General features: G+C 41.2%; 2 protein-coding genes across 8 annotated transcripts in view; both read left to right on the forward strand.

The window, feature by feature from the left end:
• LOC122577582 (RNA-binding protein Musashi homolog Rbp6) overlaps positions 1-19,246 on the forward strand; it is a 759,888-nt gene that overhangs the window by 229,530 nt on the left and 511,112 nt on the right. The window lies entirely within an intron of this gene.
• LOC122577583 lies at positions 4,704-17,778 on the forward strand. The gene is made up of 3 exons (XM_043748950.1): positions 4,704-4,824; positions 16,046-16,204; positions 17,566-17,778. The coding sequence occupies exons 1-3, from the start codon at positions 4,705-4,707 to the stop codon at positions 17,623-17,625; spliced, it is 339 nt and encodes a 112-aa protein (XP_043604885.1). The 5' UTR covers position 4,704; the 3' UTR covers positions 17,626-17,778.

Genomic DNA, 19,246 nt, shown 5'->3' on the forward strand with positions numbered 1-19,246 from the left:
TTACACGCAGCTGAAGGATCAAAATTGCTACGAGCAAGAACACGAATGTAGAAGAAATAATAGACAGTGTGAAGTCGCGCTTGCATTGCCGAAGCATACGATCTCAACTCGTAAACAAGGTGTTACAACATACGCATCTATATACATGGATCGTGATATCAGTCGGTATATAGGGTACTGCAGAAGATCGACCCGTCGAAATCGAGACTCGTCTTTCTGAAGTTGAGACGTCGATCTCGATCCGCCCCAAGGTTATCATTATCGGGCGAAAGGAGAACCGACGACGACATCGTTCTTCCATGCTGCGCTTCAAAGAACGGTTTCGAGATCCAGTTACGTGGTTTAACTTATTCCGGGGTATCGAAGCGTGGGTGCCTGATCCTTGCACGTAGCTCGCCTTCTCAGGTAACACGCGGAGCTACTCGTCAAAAGCTGTGCTCGATGCTTCGTAATTGCGTAAATCGGTAGAAATTCCACGGAACGTATTTCTTCGATATTTTTCGTGTATCGAATATTTTGAACATAAATATCGCTTTCCGTGTAGAGGAAGTAGAAAAGGAGATTGTTAGAGATTTGTGAATTAATTTGGAAATTGAAATAAATAAGCGGCACAATAATTATCTAAATTTTCGACTTAAATAAGTATGCAGGCATGAATAAAATATTTGTTATGTAATGTATAATTTGTTAAGTAGTGAACAGAATATAGAAGAGAAAATAGGAATGATTAATTTATAAAGAAAAGAAGTTTTTGTCGGGGACCGTCCATTTTTACTGTCACTTGCAATCTAATTCTTCTCTCAAACAATATACTGTTATGTTACGATCTTTTCACAATTATTTACATTCAATACCGCAAATTCAGATAACAAACATTTTTGTCAGATCTTTCTTTTGGTACTAGAACATGAAATAGCGATCGAACGGAATGTCGAGATTGCTCACGAGGTAGCAGTTAACCCAAATATACCATGAACGTAGTACAATAGTAGAAAACAGAAGAGAGGGGGGCTGCATAAATTAGAAGGTAAGGATGAAGGGAGTTTTGACGGTGGTCGTTTCTCTCCACGCATATTAAACGGCTGGTCCCTAGCCGCTAAGGTATTCCAGAATTCTGTCGCCAGGCGCCACTTATCTCTGATTTTGTAGCTTCCATTGTGCGAGGGGCCGGCTGTCGTCGTGCATACTCGTTCGCCGGGCACGTAGGCAAAATTTAGTTTTGGACACGTCTCGTGTAACGAGTGGTGTTACGAGGGGCAAGTGTGTCTAACTACCTCTTTCTCTCTGTTTCATCGAGCCATGCGAAAGTCCTTGGAGATTCTCGCCTGATTCGGAGTCACGAAGAAACGTCTCACCGCGATAAAGTAAAATGCAATTCCTGCCCTTTAAAGATCACGCCAACGTCTAATATGGTAGCATTATAACGAGGTGATCGTTGAACTCGATCGTAGATAATGCGCACTTGGAATTTCAGCCAGTTTGATAAGGGCAAATTGGAAAGACGATACAGTGTGAAGAGCTACTTATACTTTAGTCAAGATTGAATTGCATATCTCCTGCTTGGAAACGGAAAATTCATAGCTTCTTAAATCGCGACGAGATTATTAGTCAGTCACCGTTTACGTCCTTTCTAACTGCTGCTTATACGTTGTTCGAGTTTACTGCACTTTGAACGAGTTGCCATTTCTTATGCTTCGTTGATACTCGATATAAGTAACGCTTGACGTGATTATACAGGGAAATTTCTGTCCATCGTATTACCTGAATATTTCTTCTCCATTCTTTCTGAACTCCCAGTACCAATCGCTTATAATATTATAAACAGTGAGAAGAATCCCTTCCACGAAACTTACTTTCATCGACTTTACCTCTAGATCGACTTCTTCAACGACCACCTTACGTTTCAAACATAAGTACAACACAACTAAAAATCCAGCTATTATAAAACCTTTGCCAACAACAAGACGCTACAAGGAACAGCGCAAAGGAAGCATAACGTGGCCGCGCTTGACAGAAGAAAAATCCTTGGTCCTTGTTGGTTTCTCGAGCGAAAAACGCTCCCAGAAGGGACGACAATTTTGCGACGACGCTCGCGTCTCCGGGCGAAAAATTTCGAAAGCCCTCGAGTGGTTTCGCTTTCTTTGCTTTTAGCCAGGTTGTGGAATTTGCTTCATCATTGCAGGTTGGAGCTTCTTGGGTGCTTAAGCCAAGAAAATTCTACTCGGACCACGGCCCGATAGCACTGCAAACAGTCGTGTTTCCTTGCTTCTTAGATCTTTCCTTACGCAGCCTCGTGGTGGTCGACGACCGTTCGATGAGTTGTCCGTGTTAACGAGCCTCCTTTTTTAAACGTTCAGCAGACAAGTTAGAAGCGTGTATCCACTGATTTCGATTACGTTTCAATGTGAGATTCGTTCCTCACGGGGCACTTAGCACTCATACATCCACGCGCCTCCGCTATTTGCCCGCTCGTTAACACATTTTCGACTGTATCCACCTCCTGCCGAGCTGCCTTCCGTTTCCTGAAATTCCACCACCAAGAAATCGACATTAATTAAGGCGTCCCAATTCGCCGTAACGCTAACGACGTTCGCCGATAAACTCGGCCGACCAAGAAAGTCTGGATCCACTTGAAACTAGGCACCCGTGCACGGAATATTAGGTGTCTTCTTGGTTTGTGATCTCTCGAGGCTGTTTCTCGTTTAAACGACTGAGAGGTTATTTCGTGAATTTTGCTTCTGGTTGGATTTGTCGTAGATTTTGTTAGGATAATTCCATGTCAGAGTTATTTAATTGCTGCTGGGATAAACGTGATGAGTTTTGAAATTGAGTGAGTTTAGTTTCACTGTTAATTATTCGGTCTTCCTTGGCAATTTCATTCTGATTCTTGGCAACGTTTTTCCTTACCATTTTGTTTCTTTCACTTTCGCTCCAATCACAAAAGGATTCTCAATGTATTTCACAATTTCTGATGAACAAGTAAAACGTGTTCAACCTGCGTCGATTAAAATATTGTAACAACTTTTTGACGAATACTTTCCAGTCAGAAATTTCAACTCATTCCTACCTAAATCCGAAGAATATATTACTCGCTGGACGTGTAACAACTTTCAAATACTTGCGCCTAATGATGATGGAAACGATCTGAAGAAGATCCCTGCGTTCAAGCCGTCGAACGTTCATTCCTCGACCCTCGATGTAAAACTCATTTGTTGCTAGACCCGAGCCAAGCTAGACGCCGAGTTTTCCTCGGAACATCGACGCGGCGACGTCGCAATCGTCGTGCCTGTCAATTTTTTTCGTTCCGCAATTAAACGCGGCCTCGTCCCATCGACTGTGTTCGATCCTCGGCGCGCCACGACTAGAACTCATCTCTGTCGGTTCTATCGGAGCTGTCGATTTATATTCGAGGGTCGTCGTAATCGCGCAAAGTACGGAACACGAATCAATTCCCTTGCCTGAAGGGTCGCATGGTTGCGGAGTTCGTTGGTGAACGAAGTGGGGTCACAAAAGAGAGAGAAGGAGGACGTTTGATCGTTTAGAACGGAAAACTTTTCCAGGAGTTTGAGTAAAGTAGCCGAGATCCTTTTCTCATTTCGCTCTCTCTCTCTCTTTCTGTTGTACTTTTGGTTCCTGTTTCTGTCTCTCCTGTTCGATACCCAGCCCTTTCGAAACTGATCGCAAAAATCGGCTTTCGAACCGAGGAGAAACAGTCGAACGAATCCCAGTTGCTTTCGAAACTTTTCTTGATAATTGATTGTTTTGCCAGTGGAGCGCTGTTCCTTTCATCGGCCTCCGTAGGCTACCATCTTTTCCCTCGTTGCACCCTGAACATTCCAAATCGTAGTTCGACGAGCCTGGCTCGTTTTCTCTCTCTATTCTTTCGCCGTTTCTGTTTATCGTTCATTGTTTATCTGCCTCTCTCGTATGCCTTTCGCGGGCTGAATTCGTAAGGACGCCCACCCTGGTAGCTTTTTTATTCCTGTCCTCTTTCCACTTGTCTCCCGTTCCGCTCCTTTTCATCATCGTATTCTTGTTCTGGAACAGGAATCGAGTATTTCCCGATGCCGCCGTCGTATGCTGCAATCTGCGATACGAACTTCCTCCCCGGAGATTTCAGTGCGAAACTCGGCCTGCGTATATGGTGCACGCGCGCATATACGTGCACGTGATTGCAGCCGATAACGTTCTCCCCGTGCTTCTTGCGATCAGCTTCGTAAACTGAACGGAACGATACGAACCCGCCGGAGTCTCGCTTTCTCAGTCTAGCTCTTTCTGCCCTGCATCGAGAGCTGCGGCGAAAAATGTTTACGGTGAACCGAGGCGATAAGCCAATTTGAATTAGGTTATCGTGTTTATTCGCTACGTGTATAGGTGCATAGAAAATGGTTGGTCCATGGTACGGATAAAGAGCGCCGCTGGAAAAATCCATTAACGTGTTTGCCTTATCTACAGGAAAGTACTAAAAGCTCTGTCGAGATTTATTGTAAATTCGATGGTCGTTTAACTTTCCCTCACTTGCATGTATCACGTGGCCTGCGAATTTCCGACGGTGGTTGGCTCTTTTTATCTTTTTCCTCCTTCTCAATTTTTCTCTTCCTCATTTTTTCTCTATTTCGTTTTCCTTTTGCTTTAACGCGGAAGCTTTGGAAAAAGTATATAACACCGGATAATCACTTTTGCAGACGATCGAAGAAAAACAATATGACCGAATTTTTTCAATGCGTGCCAACAGTTGGAAGAATATGTCGCCACTTGAAAGCGAGAATTATTGATACGATAATGTTTCGCGATGGAATAACGGTTGAAGTGGTGTTCAAACATGTGAGGATGTTAAATTTCTCTGTGCGCTATTTGCATTATGTATCTTATTTTAAAACGCATTTGTTTTACAACTCATTTTTCATATTGGAAAATATTGAATTTCCTCGTCATGATGATTTTTCATGTTGGATTGATAATTCTGTTTATTATGTTGCTATAAACTATTTAACTATGTGCTCAGTTTGAGATATTGTTTAATGGTCTACAGAATGAAACAATATATAATACTTCAATAACTTCCTGATAAAATTAGAGATAGAGAGACAGGTTTCAACGAACAAAACAGTACGAATTCTTACCTTCTCCGTGTAGAGCATCGGCTCGATGTGAACTTTCGCACGTTCGCGGGGAAACGCGATCTCGAAGAAGCGCGCCAACGAGAGTCGTAAATTCCCGTTACGATTGACTAATCGACGCCACGAATCGTACGATCCCTTATTTCTTGTGGGATAATAAGGGTGATTAATTGAAATAACGCTGCGATTAACAGGTTACTATATATTTAATCGATCCAACAACTTCGGTGTTATACAATAACGAATGTTTGTACGAACAACGACGAGTACGACCTGAGACTCTTTCCGTATCGTTGCGTAAGATGATGTCGACTGACTGTATTCGACCGAATCCTTATTGACGACTTGATGAAGACTTGTTGACGACTTGCTCGAAAGTGCTGAACTGCTCTTATGGTGTCTCGCAGGAAAGCTTGATGTGGGTGCGCCCTTTGACCGAAGAACGCGAATTCGTTGTTCACACTTTTTGTCTAGGAAGTGAGGGTAACGATCCGCGATGCCGATTGGTTATGACCCACTCTAATGAACAGGATATGAAGAAGTCTCCTACCAACGTAGAGCGGGGGTGACTTTGTTCCTGAGGAAAAACAGTCTTTTTCGATGGACATATGTTCGCTTTTCTCATCTGGTGACTGTTCGCTTACTCCGTGATTTTTAAGAGCGCCTAATAAACCCAAGAACTTTTCCAAGACCCAGCCATAAACTAAAAATACTTATAGGATTAGAAATTCTTCGAGACGAGCAATTTGACTGACGAACATGTGTGAAAACAATGAAGCTAAAGTTAACGCTTTATGGCGGTTCCTTGGGTCTACTGAGAATCGGGAAGACTGTAGGTTGGCCGTTAGCTGCCGTTGGTAGCGAGGGATGGAGTGCAGATGTCACACGCGACGTAACACGATGTACCTTCGAATTAGTCAGGATTGGTATCTGATACGTTTCTGTAGGTATGTATCAATATTAATAGCGAGTACTTGTTAGTTCCCTTGAATTTGCATTTAGCATTCCGATAAATTATACAATCACACTGTTTCTTTTTTTTTTACGTGACATCTACGAATTATTCAAGCGTTCATTTTCTCTTGTTTCTTTTAATATTTTCTTCGATTAACTCTCTCAATTCAGAGCTGAATTTTAGAATGAACTATAATTTATTTTATTTAAAAACAATTAAAGGACGATTACTGTATACGGTTCTACTGTGCTAGCCAAGTGAACAGAAAAACTTGAAAGTGCTGCATGCTTGATAAACTAAGACTATTCATATCATACTGTAACAAAGAGTAACTTTAAAATATTCATAAAAGCTGAAATGACAGACACAAGAGATAGATATAAAAATCAAAGCAATGAGGAGACAGATTCTCGAATTATTTCTAGTAATATATTTTCATTTGTACAAATAATATACAAATAATTAAAATCTTTTAATTCTGTGAGCGAAAGTTGCACTTCAATTCAAACAAAATCTGATATTTTTATCGCATTATCCCGCGGAAAGGGATCCATGTGTGAACGCGTGAATCACGAGCAGGTGCTTCCCTCGAATATTTACAATTGATGTCATTTACACCCTCTTACGCAGGGCCGTGGCACCCTCCAGAAACGGTCAGTTTACAGAACACTTTAATTAACCGCGTTTCGTGGCCTGGCAGACCTCTGAAAATAATATTCTCCTCTCTCTCCTTCTCTGTCTCTCTTTGTCTCTCCCTATTTCTCTACATCATGGCTCTTCTTCGAATTGGACACGTAGCGCACGGATTACTGGCGTAGAATTAATTCCTGGTGCACGCGTAATCGGATTACGAATTCGCAACGTATAATCTTCGCGTCTCACAGCCTCGTAACACGCGGAATATTCGTCTATATATCAAAAAGTATCTAACCCGCGGGTGAATTTCATTTTTATCTCTGGTTTCGTGCATCACCGTAGTGTGTCCACGGTCGATGCTCGGTTTCTCTCACGTGCCGCGAAGAGGTAAAATAAACAACCGGAACGGTTTAGAGGAACACGCGTAGCCAACGACGAAAATGGCATACAGAGGGGGTGTCGGGCAAATGTCGATAATACCGTTATCAGGGCGCAGCCGTGTGTGTCAGTACAGTAATGAACCAAGCTGAAGTCAATCATTGGTGCCGCGTTTGCAACAACGCCGATAACGATTTCGACAGTTTTTCCCTCTGGTTATCTCGCACGCCATTATGCGAGCTCCACAAATTTTCTATAAGAGATAGGAGACTACATGGTGCATTATACGAATGTCTAGAGATTATGTGGAATATTCTCTTTTTTTAAATTGCTGTATCAGTTGCTAGATCATTCGCAGCGGCTTTACGTGGATACGAGATTCAGGAATGATTTGAGCTTTTTTTTAGCAGTCAAATTGACCAACTTCACTTTTTATGTTCCTACAAATTATCCAAATATATAATTATCATTGCAGAGAAGATATCTAATTTTTATAAAATTATTTATCATAAAGTGATAGTACAAATAATTCCAAATTTTAAGCTAAATTTAAGAAAATAGTGTTTGTAATCATCTTCCTACACGTTCCAATTTACGGAGTTAATCAGCATGGCGCCTGTTTAATTGTGCAAGTGTTGAAATGAGAAAAACGAGGCATGTAAATTGTAAAGACATTAGAAACAATGGATTTCTAAAAATATCGCCGATTCTTAGATGACAGTTTATTTTCACGCGCGATGGTATCATTCCAACGTTTCCATCCACATGGCAATAACTTGCCGAAGTCCGAAATGCTTTCTATCCGTTATTCCATTCACTGTTTCCGCGTAACTGACCGGGGGATAAAACGACGAAATCGGCTATCCAACGTGATGGGGCCGAGAGGGCCGCTATAAATGTATCCCGTACGACAGACTTCCGCGAAGCTTTCGTTTTCTTTTCTGTAGACGTTCGTGCTGTGCAGAAGGATTAATCGGCCCAGAAATAAATCGGGATTGCGCGTGTTAATAAAGATGCACCGGGTCAAAAGGTCTCCCTCTTCCCCTCCTAGGCTACGTCAAAGCAAAACGGAACTCGGTATATATATAGAGAGAGAGATCGTGTGATTCATTGGCGTCCCAGGTGTCGAAATCTTTCCGCTCGAAGACAAAAATTATATTTTTTCATCTTAGTGGACATGTAGCTTGCTTTATGCAAGACTCTAAAATACTGAACCGAGTGGTTTACATTATAATCTTGTTTGAAAAATTGCGACATTGTCTTAAGTGATATGTACTTGTTTCAAAGAGAGATTATGTAGATTTGAATGGTGATGTTTTGGAGGTGCCTACGCAGATAGAAACTTCTTACTACGATTGGAAAATTATATAATAATTATTTTTCGTGTTTAATAATTTTTCTCTTCCGTCCATCCAAGAGAAAGGCAATTATTTCAATTAGAAAAGTCGGAGAATTCTTCTATTATTTAATTAATTATGATATGTGTCCGTACCATCTCTTGTCGATTTTCGTCGGAATTCCAGAAAGTATTTTTCTACTCGAGCAGCAGGGCAAGGAATCACTCGGAAGCCATTCGGAGAGGCGCATGTGGCGACTCTGTAAAATTCACTGAAACTCGCCGTTTACGTATTCGGGAGAGGGGTCGCTCGGTGGAGGTTTGGCCTCGGCGAAAATACGAAATATCCGTGGATGCTAACCCGTTCCCAGCGGGCGGCCGTCTTCCAGAGGCATACGGTAAGCTGGCTGCAGCTACGGAAAGTTCACGGGAATGTCAAATTTCCGAGCGTTCGCTTCAAATCAGTGTCCAAATAAACTACCCTACGGTCGACGTGGCTTCTTCTCGCGAGGTTCATAGCTCTCTTGCTCTCGCATTCTGCCCTCCTGTCTTACGTTCCTTTTCCCGTCGGAATTCCTCGTCGCCTCGTTTTCCACCCCTCCACGTTTTCTCCTGAGCTTCCCTCAGGATTCAGACGCGCCAGCCTTCCACATCGACGACCATCCACCGTCAACGGCTAAGACATCTCACTTTGCTTGAGATGCACAGGCTACGGCGGATGTTTGAAAACGTTTTCTCGCCTCTGCGTTCATCCCTCTCCGTTCTCTTCTCCCCCCTCTCACTCTTTCTCTCTCTCTCTCCCTTTCATCCTCCGCCAACGCTTCTTAGCCGGCATCCTTTCGTGACAGATGGAAATCTCGCAACCGACTTGCTGCCAGAAATGTTGACGAAATGCTTTCGTGTTCCACCCTGTCGCTGCATCGTGAATTCCCTGCCCCGACATTTATCCCCCCAACGACTACCTGCGTCCCCTTCTTTGTTTTGTTCTTCCAGAGATTGAAAGATTCGTCTTGCGTTTAAAGATATTGGGCTTGTCTAAAATTATTTGGTCAATTATTGGTAAATTAATTTACTCGAAGTTAGTGTAGCATCAGGTATGTCATTTATTCTTTTCTTTAATATAAATAATGAAAATTCTGGCTCCTAGGGATTGTTTTACGTCTACACACATTTTATGACATTACCATTGTCGAATATTCATTATTCTGTTACATAAAATATATTACATTTTCTTCTTAAACGGTCATTTAAAGGATCGTAGCAATTTCAATACATTTAGCAACAATTATTGCAGATACCACTTCCATGGTTTGTCACCTTTTTAAAACAGTTGACGATGAAACTTTGAATGAGAAACGTACAGCGGTACATGTCAAAATGATGCACGATAATTTAAACGCGCCCCTCTTCGCACTACTAACCCTCTTCATCCAAAGGACCATCGGCAAAAGGCAATTCTCCGGTCGAAATGGTCGATATACCATCAGATCGGTCGGTAAGCGTTCCAGGCTCGCCAAAATACCGAGCCACGCTCGAAACATATTCCCGCAACCTGGCAGCTGGAATCGTGGGGCCGCTAATCTTAGCCTGTTAAACAGAGACGGCGGTAATATTTCGAGGCGAGTTAGGGCCCGAATTCAATCGAATCGCCGATCAAACGGACGCGGCTCGAATTAATTCCGTAACCGGCATTCAATTCGGACGGTCGGTATCCGGCCACAGCGCGCGTAGTCCGCTTCTAAATCAAGACGGATCAGCCTGGAATCCTCGTACGTCAGAGCCTGGGGAGCTTGTCCAGCCGCGTGCACGTGCGTGCAAGCGCACTCACGTGTACGCGCGCAAATCTATAACCGGTACCGTGCAAACATGGCCAACGGGGGTAGGATAGGTGAAGAAGGTCGCAGGAAGGGGTGTACACGGAGAGCGGCTAGATGGGCCAAGCTTCAAAGCAGCTATCAGGGACCTCCGTGTAGCTGCGACACGCCATGAAAGCCCATGTATATATCTTGTCGTGTTTGACCGCGTCACGTATGCATGTACCTATGTACGTAAGTTGAATGCACAATCGCATAATGTATCTACTGGGAAGTACTTATTGTCACCTTTAAACCTGTAAATCGCTACGTGTTTTGGTGGAGGAAGATTGATAGCCTTGGGTTTTGCTTGGCCTTCGCGGATGATAAGAAAATTGCTCACAATGGATAATGGTGTTTCTAACATTTCTGGTATTTATTCACATATTAGTTTCAATAAAAAGTCCCTATTCTGCAATTAAAATTATATTAAAATGTCATGTATATTATATCAATATTTATTATTGTGGTTAATTATATGAACAGCATACAAGTATCATTTAATACGTGAGTGTTATTAAATTATACTGATCCAAATTAAAAATTAACCCACGTTAATAAGTTAAATATTCTTCAAATTTCTCCTCTGCCAATTTTTTCCTCGATTCACCAAATATAAAATGATTCATCCGATCGTTCACCCGATCATTGTACCCGTACGACAAGCTTATCGAAGGTTTTCGATTCTGCATTGCGACACGGTGGGTTAGAAAGCAACGTGCACGATGCAGCTAGCCGGAACGCGTATTATTTACGCTAAATTTGTCTGTGGAGCGCGCGCGTGGCAAAACGCAAAATGCAGAACAGAAAATGCAAAACGGCCGCATCGCTGGGATACAACGGAGCCAAGGGAAAAAGAGAAACCTGGCTATGGGAAGATGGACGGAGAAAGGTGGGCAACAAGGTATGCGGCCAGCGGCCGGGTTCAACCGATTGGAAACCAGCACCAGGGCCTCTGTAATCTCTCAAATTGTTCGCTCTGTTATTTTCTGCTCTCGTCCGACTGTCGTCCCGTTCCATTCCAGGCCCTCGTATTTCCTTCTCGTTTCCTCGCGCGCTTTTCTAGCGCGCCGGACTGTCGTATAATGTTCCGCGAACTGCCCGCCGGAAGATGGTTCCCTTATTCCACGCGAAACGGGGTCGAATTGTAAATAGCGAATTCGATTGTTGGGACTGAGGATTGGAAACGGTTTCGCGAACAATAGCCGCAGTTGCCTGTCTGTGCGTGGAATATTTGATGGGTCTTTGATAACTTTTTCTAAGCGATTTCAGCGTAGATCTTACGGATTGATGGATTCTACAAATTTTTGTGGTAAAATAATATTACAAAATGAATGTGCAAATTTATGTAATTTCTCTTGTATTCTATTTTTTTTTTTTGTATTTTTTGTATTATTCAAACATTTTTTAAAAGTTTGTAATTCGTTTACAGAGTCTGAACTTTATACTTGTATTTAACTTTAGACATGTATCTTATTGTTGTAAAATAAGACAGTAGGTGAAACAATTTTCAATTTATTATCATAAAACATCTAATTCCGGTAGGAAAGTTTAATACAAAACATTGCCCATTCGAGTTCAAACTTTTAATTCCATAGAAATTCACGCAGTACAGTGTCGCCGGTGAAGGTAATTACACGTGCACACAACGAATTAGCGTAGAGTTAACGACGCCCAACTGTAATTTTCTACACCGCGATGCCAAACTAAATTTGAATCTTTATAAAACTCGATATTAACTTCAGTGTACCAGTAATACCATTGGAGTACTTACCCCACAATTGTGCCGTTCAGAAGCTACTATTTTTTAAATGTACCTTACACATTACGAAAGTAAATCCTCTGTTTCTTAAAAATTGAATACTAGTCGTGTACCTGTGCAATAAAATTAAGAAATTTATAAGAAATAGATTCTACATATTATCTCATGACATTAAATCTTTCACCTATTTGAAACAGTAAATTATGAAGTTTCAAGCATCTTCATCATCTCCAAAATTAGTCCACTTTAAATTACAAAACAAACTGACAAACTGATTGTAACGATCGTGTCTTCTGGTTGCATCGGTGCGCGAGTCGTTTGATTTGCAACGTGATTTCATCGTGGATCGTGACGCACGTGTTAAAAGAGATAGCAAGTCCAACACGCGAGCCCCTAACATTGTCGAATGAACGAAGGGCATAAACCGCCGATACGAGGGTGTCATTGTTTTATGCGTTGATAAGGACCGCGTTTAATGGTCTGTGAGGTTTTGCCAGCGTATCGTGATTTGTCCTCCTTCGCGTTTTACATTGACACCGCGACTAATCCACTGCATTTCTCCTTTTTTGCGAACTCTCTCTCTCTCTCTCTCTCTCTCTCTCTCTCGTTGCGTTGTAATCGAACTTTATCGTAAGTTATAGATATATTTTGCTCGATCCACGAACGTCGTTTCAAGGAGAATTAGTGCCTGAGAATAACCGTTGATTTATTTAATTGTTTCTCTTCTCCGACGTTCTCATTTTAGCTTTCAGAAGGCTTTCATTAAAAGGAAAAAGGGTAGCACGCGGAACATTATCCATCATAAGAACAAATATTTATGTAACAAATCACCAAACAGAATTTCACGGAAAAAGGAAGAATCCCCAAAGGATTCCTCTGGTAATTCAATAACGCAAAAGCGAAAAATTACTTTACCGTAGCATTCGTGACGAGCAATCGGTAATTACTAACAAATAGCTCGCGTAATACGCTTCCTAATTACCGTTCCGCTCGTAGATGAAGAGTAATCTCTTAAACTATTTTATATGATAACATTTTGTATGTTTCCCCGTATATATGTCGTAAAGTTACGCGTAATTATACAGTAGCCGGTGTGTTCCAACGATAAATTGTAATCGATGCATGAAACATACAAGAACAAGCAATATCTAAAACACTCGCGCGATTCTCAGTTAGAACGCGTTATACCGCGATATTAATACGCTGCTAAGTGGCTTTTCGCTAATTACCCTGTTGCTTATTATCTTTATTGCGTATCGACTTCGCCGATATCAAATGTTTCGTGATACCGTGCTATTTACAGCGGCTTCAATTGCGAATACCTTCGATATTCCGCGCGACGCAAGCTCCTTGATAAGATGGAATATTCACGATTGCTCGACCACTTAGTAAATGGGATAATAAAGCAGTACACATCGGAGAAAAGGAAACCGAATCTTTTCGTTTCGAGCCAACCGATGCTATCTCGCGACGTAAATTAATCTAATAAATTAGTTAATTACCTTGGTGTTTTAGCTTCGCGATCTTATCTCGCTGGATTCCTCGAAAGAACAGTTAGGAAGTAATTTTTAAGAGATTGCGCGAGTCTACTCTCGTAGGTATGGTCTACTACAAACAATTTTCTCTTTGTTCTCCACTAGAGAACAAGTTCATATGGCTACTGTGGTGGTCCTTCTATACTCGTTGGCAGAGAGATGTACACTAAACACAACTCTCGAAAGTCCTCGTCTAACTATACCTTATACAGGGATGTAACATACAAATACACCCTCTGATCTGGCTTCTACTATCCTGTGTGTAAGCCACGAGCTTGCTACGTAGCTTTAGTGACTAGTCGGCCAGCTCGGTATCTTCCTTCACTTCATACATGAAACGCATTTTTCCCTGCTTCTTCTTGGAATTTATAATTTCGTTGGAGTTTATAGTTGTTTAAAATATTAAACAATCGGCAATTAAAAGAATGATACGTGAGTGTGGAGATTCCACAATGTGTACCGTATATTCAATGGTTTCTCGGGTTTTCCTTCGTTCTCATTGCATCAATCTTACTATATACACACATACATACAATCCGCTTGTTTTGTACCCTATGGTAAATAAGAAATCATCGATCACAGTTTGCACGCGATAATCGAAGAAGCAGAAGAAGTTCGTGTTCGCTTCTTCTATCTTTATCTCCGCTTCCTCTATTCTCAATCCTTTGGACAGTGACTGGTTCATTTAGTAGGGTAGTTTGGTAGTTTCACAGTTTCGCTGGCCTTCGGTGCCTGTGCTAGGCAGCAGCGTCCATTTGTATCGGGAAAACGGTTTCGGAAACTCGAAACGCTGGACCGTGGCCAGGAATTTATCCGACCCCTTTCCCTGACTCCCGGGCACGTCTATAGTGCAGGTGGACCGACCCGGTCTCCGTGTAAACGCTGTATTTATTACCTCGTTCCCGATGTAAATGCGCGTGCCGTGGATTATTGGGAACTGATCTTCCGGTCTCGAGGATAATTCCCGGCTTCTACGTGGGTTAGCGTGCGGCACAACGACGACGACACAACGACGTCGACACAACGACTACAACAGAGAGTGGGGTAGAACGAAAGAGAGAGAGAGAGAGAGAGAGAGAGAGAGAGAGAGAGATGATCGTTGGAGGATCGAGATATCGACGAATTTTCGGCGAATAGGTTAAACACACGTGGATCGGCCAAGTGGTCGTGTAAACGCGCTGTGCGCGTGTTCGTGTAAACGAACAATTGCGCACGTGGCTCACCAACAGGATGATATATCAATTGCGTGGCTGATATATATGTGGGATCGCGCGTACGCGGGACGCTGAGGCGAGATGCACGCCTACAGCTTACCGGCCATAGAACGGTTCGACCAGTGAACCGATTGCCGCGCGCCAGCTAGACGAATTGCCTCTGGATCCAGCCGGCATTGGCTAATCGCCTGACTAGGCTTCGTAAACACGAACCGAAAACTGGAGGTAAATGCTCGTCACGCTTGATATTAGCTATGGATGAAATCGACCTGTAATCAAGATTTTGTAGCCTTCGATGAATGTTTTTTATGTGTAGAATTTGCTTTAGACTGATATACAGTTTATGCAGGAAAAGTGATTATGTGAGACTTAAGTTAGAACGAATGTTTTAGAATTCTTGATAACTTTATCTAAATCTATTTGTTACGTACGGTGACTCTTTACGTTCGAGGCGGCCACCAGCTGTGCACATAGAATTAAGCAGATCGCAATAATCCTAAAGAACTGTCATAAAACGAGGCTTTTTGATTTACCGTTAAGGCCGTCAATTGGTATAAAACATCTTCGAGTCAAGAGGTTCCTTACGGTTATTGCTCCATCAGATAAAAATTGGGGAAACGTGGGTTTTCTCATGTTTCCTGGGATTCCACCCGCAAACGACCAGTGGTGGGGCGATCACCACCGAGTAAAAATTTTCCTTTGCAACAGCGTCGTCACCGGTCTTCACTGGTTCATCATCTTCTACTTAACTTATACCTTACGCACCAGCGTAACTATCTTTTTTACAAAGTTGTTAGAAATATGTACTATCTTTGAACTGTTAATCAAGTGTAATACTAATTAAACCACTTCTATTATTCTAATCGAAATAGGGGATCGATCAGTTCGTGGCGTCGATAGTCTAATCGTAACGGGAATTTACGATCGCGTCTCTCTGCAACTGGTCGAATAAGCACTATTCATAATAAATCAAGGGTAATGGAGAATGCTTCAGCGTCTGTGAATCTTCATTCATAAATTCACCGCCCATATCTAACAATACTAATCACTCATAATACTATCCTTCGTCTAATATTCATTCTGTTAATATAATATCTAGCAAGCACTTATACATCATAGAAAGGAACAAAATCCTCAATTTGCTATAGAAATTTCCGCAGCATTAAAACAGTGCAAGAAAATAATTGCCATCTGTAAATTCACCCCAGATACTGTCTAGAAATATCCTAACTGTGCTATGTCCATGTACTTAACAGTTACTCGTATCCGTGAAATTGTCCAGCGAGCTCAGCATCAAAGATTCAAGCGACACTCGCCCTACGGTGGAGGTCTACACGTGCGCTGATTGCACGGGGCGCATTTTCTTCGTGCCGCTGTCCCGCGCACGGATCAATTGCACCAGGGATAGAGAAGAGGTGAGAGTTGGTAACAAGCGGTAGACTGACGTTAACATACCACGGGATTGTCATAGAGGCGTTCGCGGTTGGCAGCGCTGCGGAGCACACATCAGAGACCCAGTGTCTGTGGTTAAGTCGAAGCTTTAGATATCAAGAATTCATGTCTGACCTAGACTGCCGCCTGGTGTAGGGTCAGACTTCGCTCTTATACACCTTTGCTGTAGCATTTGCTCGATTCACATTCGTATAACTGTTTCATTTGTCCGGTATTAGGTAAAATTATATTGCGAACAGGCAGTTTGTTGCCTCGTTTCCGTTTGTTCTCCCGGCTGGGAATCGAGTGAGACGTAACTACTGAATCCAATGAAAGTTTTATGCTCGCCGGGAGTTCCTTACGAAGACGATACGGCTCACGGACTTATGGGAAAATCGATCGAGCCACCGCGATCGGATAAAAACGCTTGAATTACGTCCTCCTCTTCGCTGTGGACGTCGTTGCGGCTTTATTGAAATCTTTTTTAAGGGCAACCGTGATTCAAGAGATACGCTTCGGCTAATGGTATTACACGCCATCACTTCCTCCGCGTATTTATGATTTTCTTTTTCTTTCGCGCTCCACCCCGCCGGCTTTTTATGATGATTGCGCGTGACAGGGGTTTTACACGTTCATGGAAGCCGAACGACTGAATAAAGTAACCCCTGTGCGTTTGGGTTTCAGGAATCGCGAGATTGTGCACAGGAATACGTGAATTAATTATGAGCTTTTCTTGTGGAATTTGTAAAACGAAAGTATAGGAGCGACGGAAGTAGAAATGGATCTTTAGTGAAATAAATAATCGATAAACATTGGTAATATTAATAAAAGAGTAGAACACTTGATAATATGTTTTAACAATATCTTTTTTCTTTCTTGCGATAAATTCCAAATTCAGACTGAAAATCTTTGTCGCGAAACTAGATTTCCAATTTTAATATTTGAAAATATATCATATATAAAAATATTGAATAAGTAAAAATGTGTCAGGAGTATCTCATAATTTTTCTTATAACATGTTAAGATGTCATTCTTATAATTCTAATTTGTTTAAGATAAAATTATGAGGAGAATTACACTTTAAGGAAGAATGCAAAGTAGGCTTCTAATAATTCTTGCTTCTCTCACACACCAATATATACACATATATACATTACTTACACTGTACATTACGCTACATTCGTCTACACACGCGAATTATAGTTACACGTTGTCTCCTTCTCTCATTTATTAACGTCAAAGTATCGCTAATAGGGTACATTTTTCTGTAAATTGATAGTAAAATCTCGAATCTGAGTCACGTAATTCACAATCACAGTCCAAGAAAATTATGTTCGTTACGCAGAATCGATTCGGGAAAGTTATACCAAGGCGGAAAGAGAGAGGAAGCTGTGATAAAAGGTAACCGCCTCTGAAACGAGTCGAGATCAATTTGCGATTTCAACCTCACGTTTCGCGCCGAAACTCGAACGAAGTACCACCAATCTAGACTCCGTAAATAACGGCCGGAAGTTTCCAACAGCGGAAGATCCCTTGGCAGGTCTACACTTTGTCAGAGACGGATGATGCGGAGCTTTTCGCTGCGATCGAATCGGCCAGTGATTTACGACGAACTCTAGGATAGCTATCGTTCTGGTTTCGAGACGATTTCGATATGCGCATATTATAGAATCGACAGAATCAAGAAATTAGAAACCGTGTAACGCTATTGTTCTTTGAACTTCTTAGAAGCCAGACTGATCAACTACATCTTTTGTTTTTATCTATGAATTTACATTAGAACTACTTAAAAAACAAATAACTTATTTTCATAAATTTATCTATCATAAAGAGATGGTATAAGGATTGCAAAGTAAATTATAAAGTTACTTTTCAAAAATAATATATATCTTCAATATTATCACTTCTCGATAATGTGGATTTCAATTGATAATTGTAATTGATCATCGTAGCTTCTGAATGATACGTTTGTTGTTTCAATTGTTCATACATCGAACAATAGAATGACCTCAAACGTAACATGATCGATAATAACGATACATGTGTAAACTAATATTCGTAAAATGACATTTGTTAATTAGTTTCTTTTATAATATGCTCCATGAAAAGATACGTTATTGAAATAGATTAATGCGATAGATTATCCGATATAACGTGTGAGGATAAGAAATGTTCCCAAAGTTATTTCTAGCAGAATACAATTATCAGGAGAATAAATTTCTATTAAATTCGTATACCTAATTGATGGATAATCTTGTTATTTATCCGTTGTTAATATTTCAATCGATTTTTCTTTTATTCTTATTTTGTTCGTACCGTAATGGTTTCCAGTTTCTTGAATATTTGAAGATTTTGTGCCGTGATGTTGGTTAATTCTACCAGAAATTCCGGCTGTAGAATAATCAGGGATTGTAGCTATAATTAGCCTTGATTCTCATCTAAATTCATCGGGACCAATAAATTTCTAAACATATGTGCACCTATGTTTCTTCATAGCGTAGTAGCGACATCCCGCGTAAATATAATTCTTGCGTTACAAAGCAGCTGTTAGCTTCTGAATCTTCTCTGTTGCATCTCTAAATAGTGGCTACCAACACTTAACAAAAAGCCTCATTAACAAGTAATGTCTAAGTGTTATTTTCTCTCTTTGATTTCAGGTAAGACGGCTCTCAGTTTCATTAAGAAATTTAAGTAAGAAAAACGAAGTTTGGAATTTTGGTAAGTTCTTGAGTCAAAATTAATGAAATATTTTTCCCTGGATACAATATCTAATTTTTTGCGAACCGGTCGATAGCGTTCGTGATTTATTAAAGATTTGTTGTAATAATGGAGATAAGATCCAGCCAAAATTAGTTAAGTTAATCAAATATTTCGTCATTGATATAAAAGTCTAGTTATTATGAATTATTAGAGATACAAATTATTCTTTGCAATGATCGAATAACAATTTCAAAAAGGGAAATGTGTCTCGAACTTGTTTGAAAGTTTTATGCGTGAGTCGAAATGGTGACAGCATGGGTTGACGA

Source organism: Bombus pyrosoma, linkage group LG2 (genome assembly GCF_014825855.1).
Source record: "Bombus pyrosoma isolate SC7728 linkage group LG2, ASM1482585v1, whole genome shotgun sequence".
Taxonomy (NCBI): Eukaryota; Metazoa; Arthropoda; class Insecta; order Hymenoptera; family Apidae; genus Bombus; species Bombus pyrosoma.

Bases quoted from the DNA above. Each gene is read 5' to 3' on its own strand.
- LOC122577583 (XM_043748950.1), top strand. From the start codon at position 4,705: ATGACCGAATTTTTTCAATGCGTGCCAACAGTTGGAAGAATATGTCGC. The intron at 4,825-16,045 runs GTGAGGATGTTA...TGTACTTAACAG, and splicing joins TTGAAGTGGTGTTCAAACAT to TTACTCGTATCCGTGAAATT. The intron at 16,205-17,565 runs GTGAGAGTTGGT...TTCGTTACGCAG, and splicing joins GCACCAGGGATAGAGAAGAG to AATCGATTCGGGAAAGTTAT.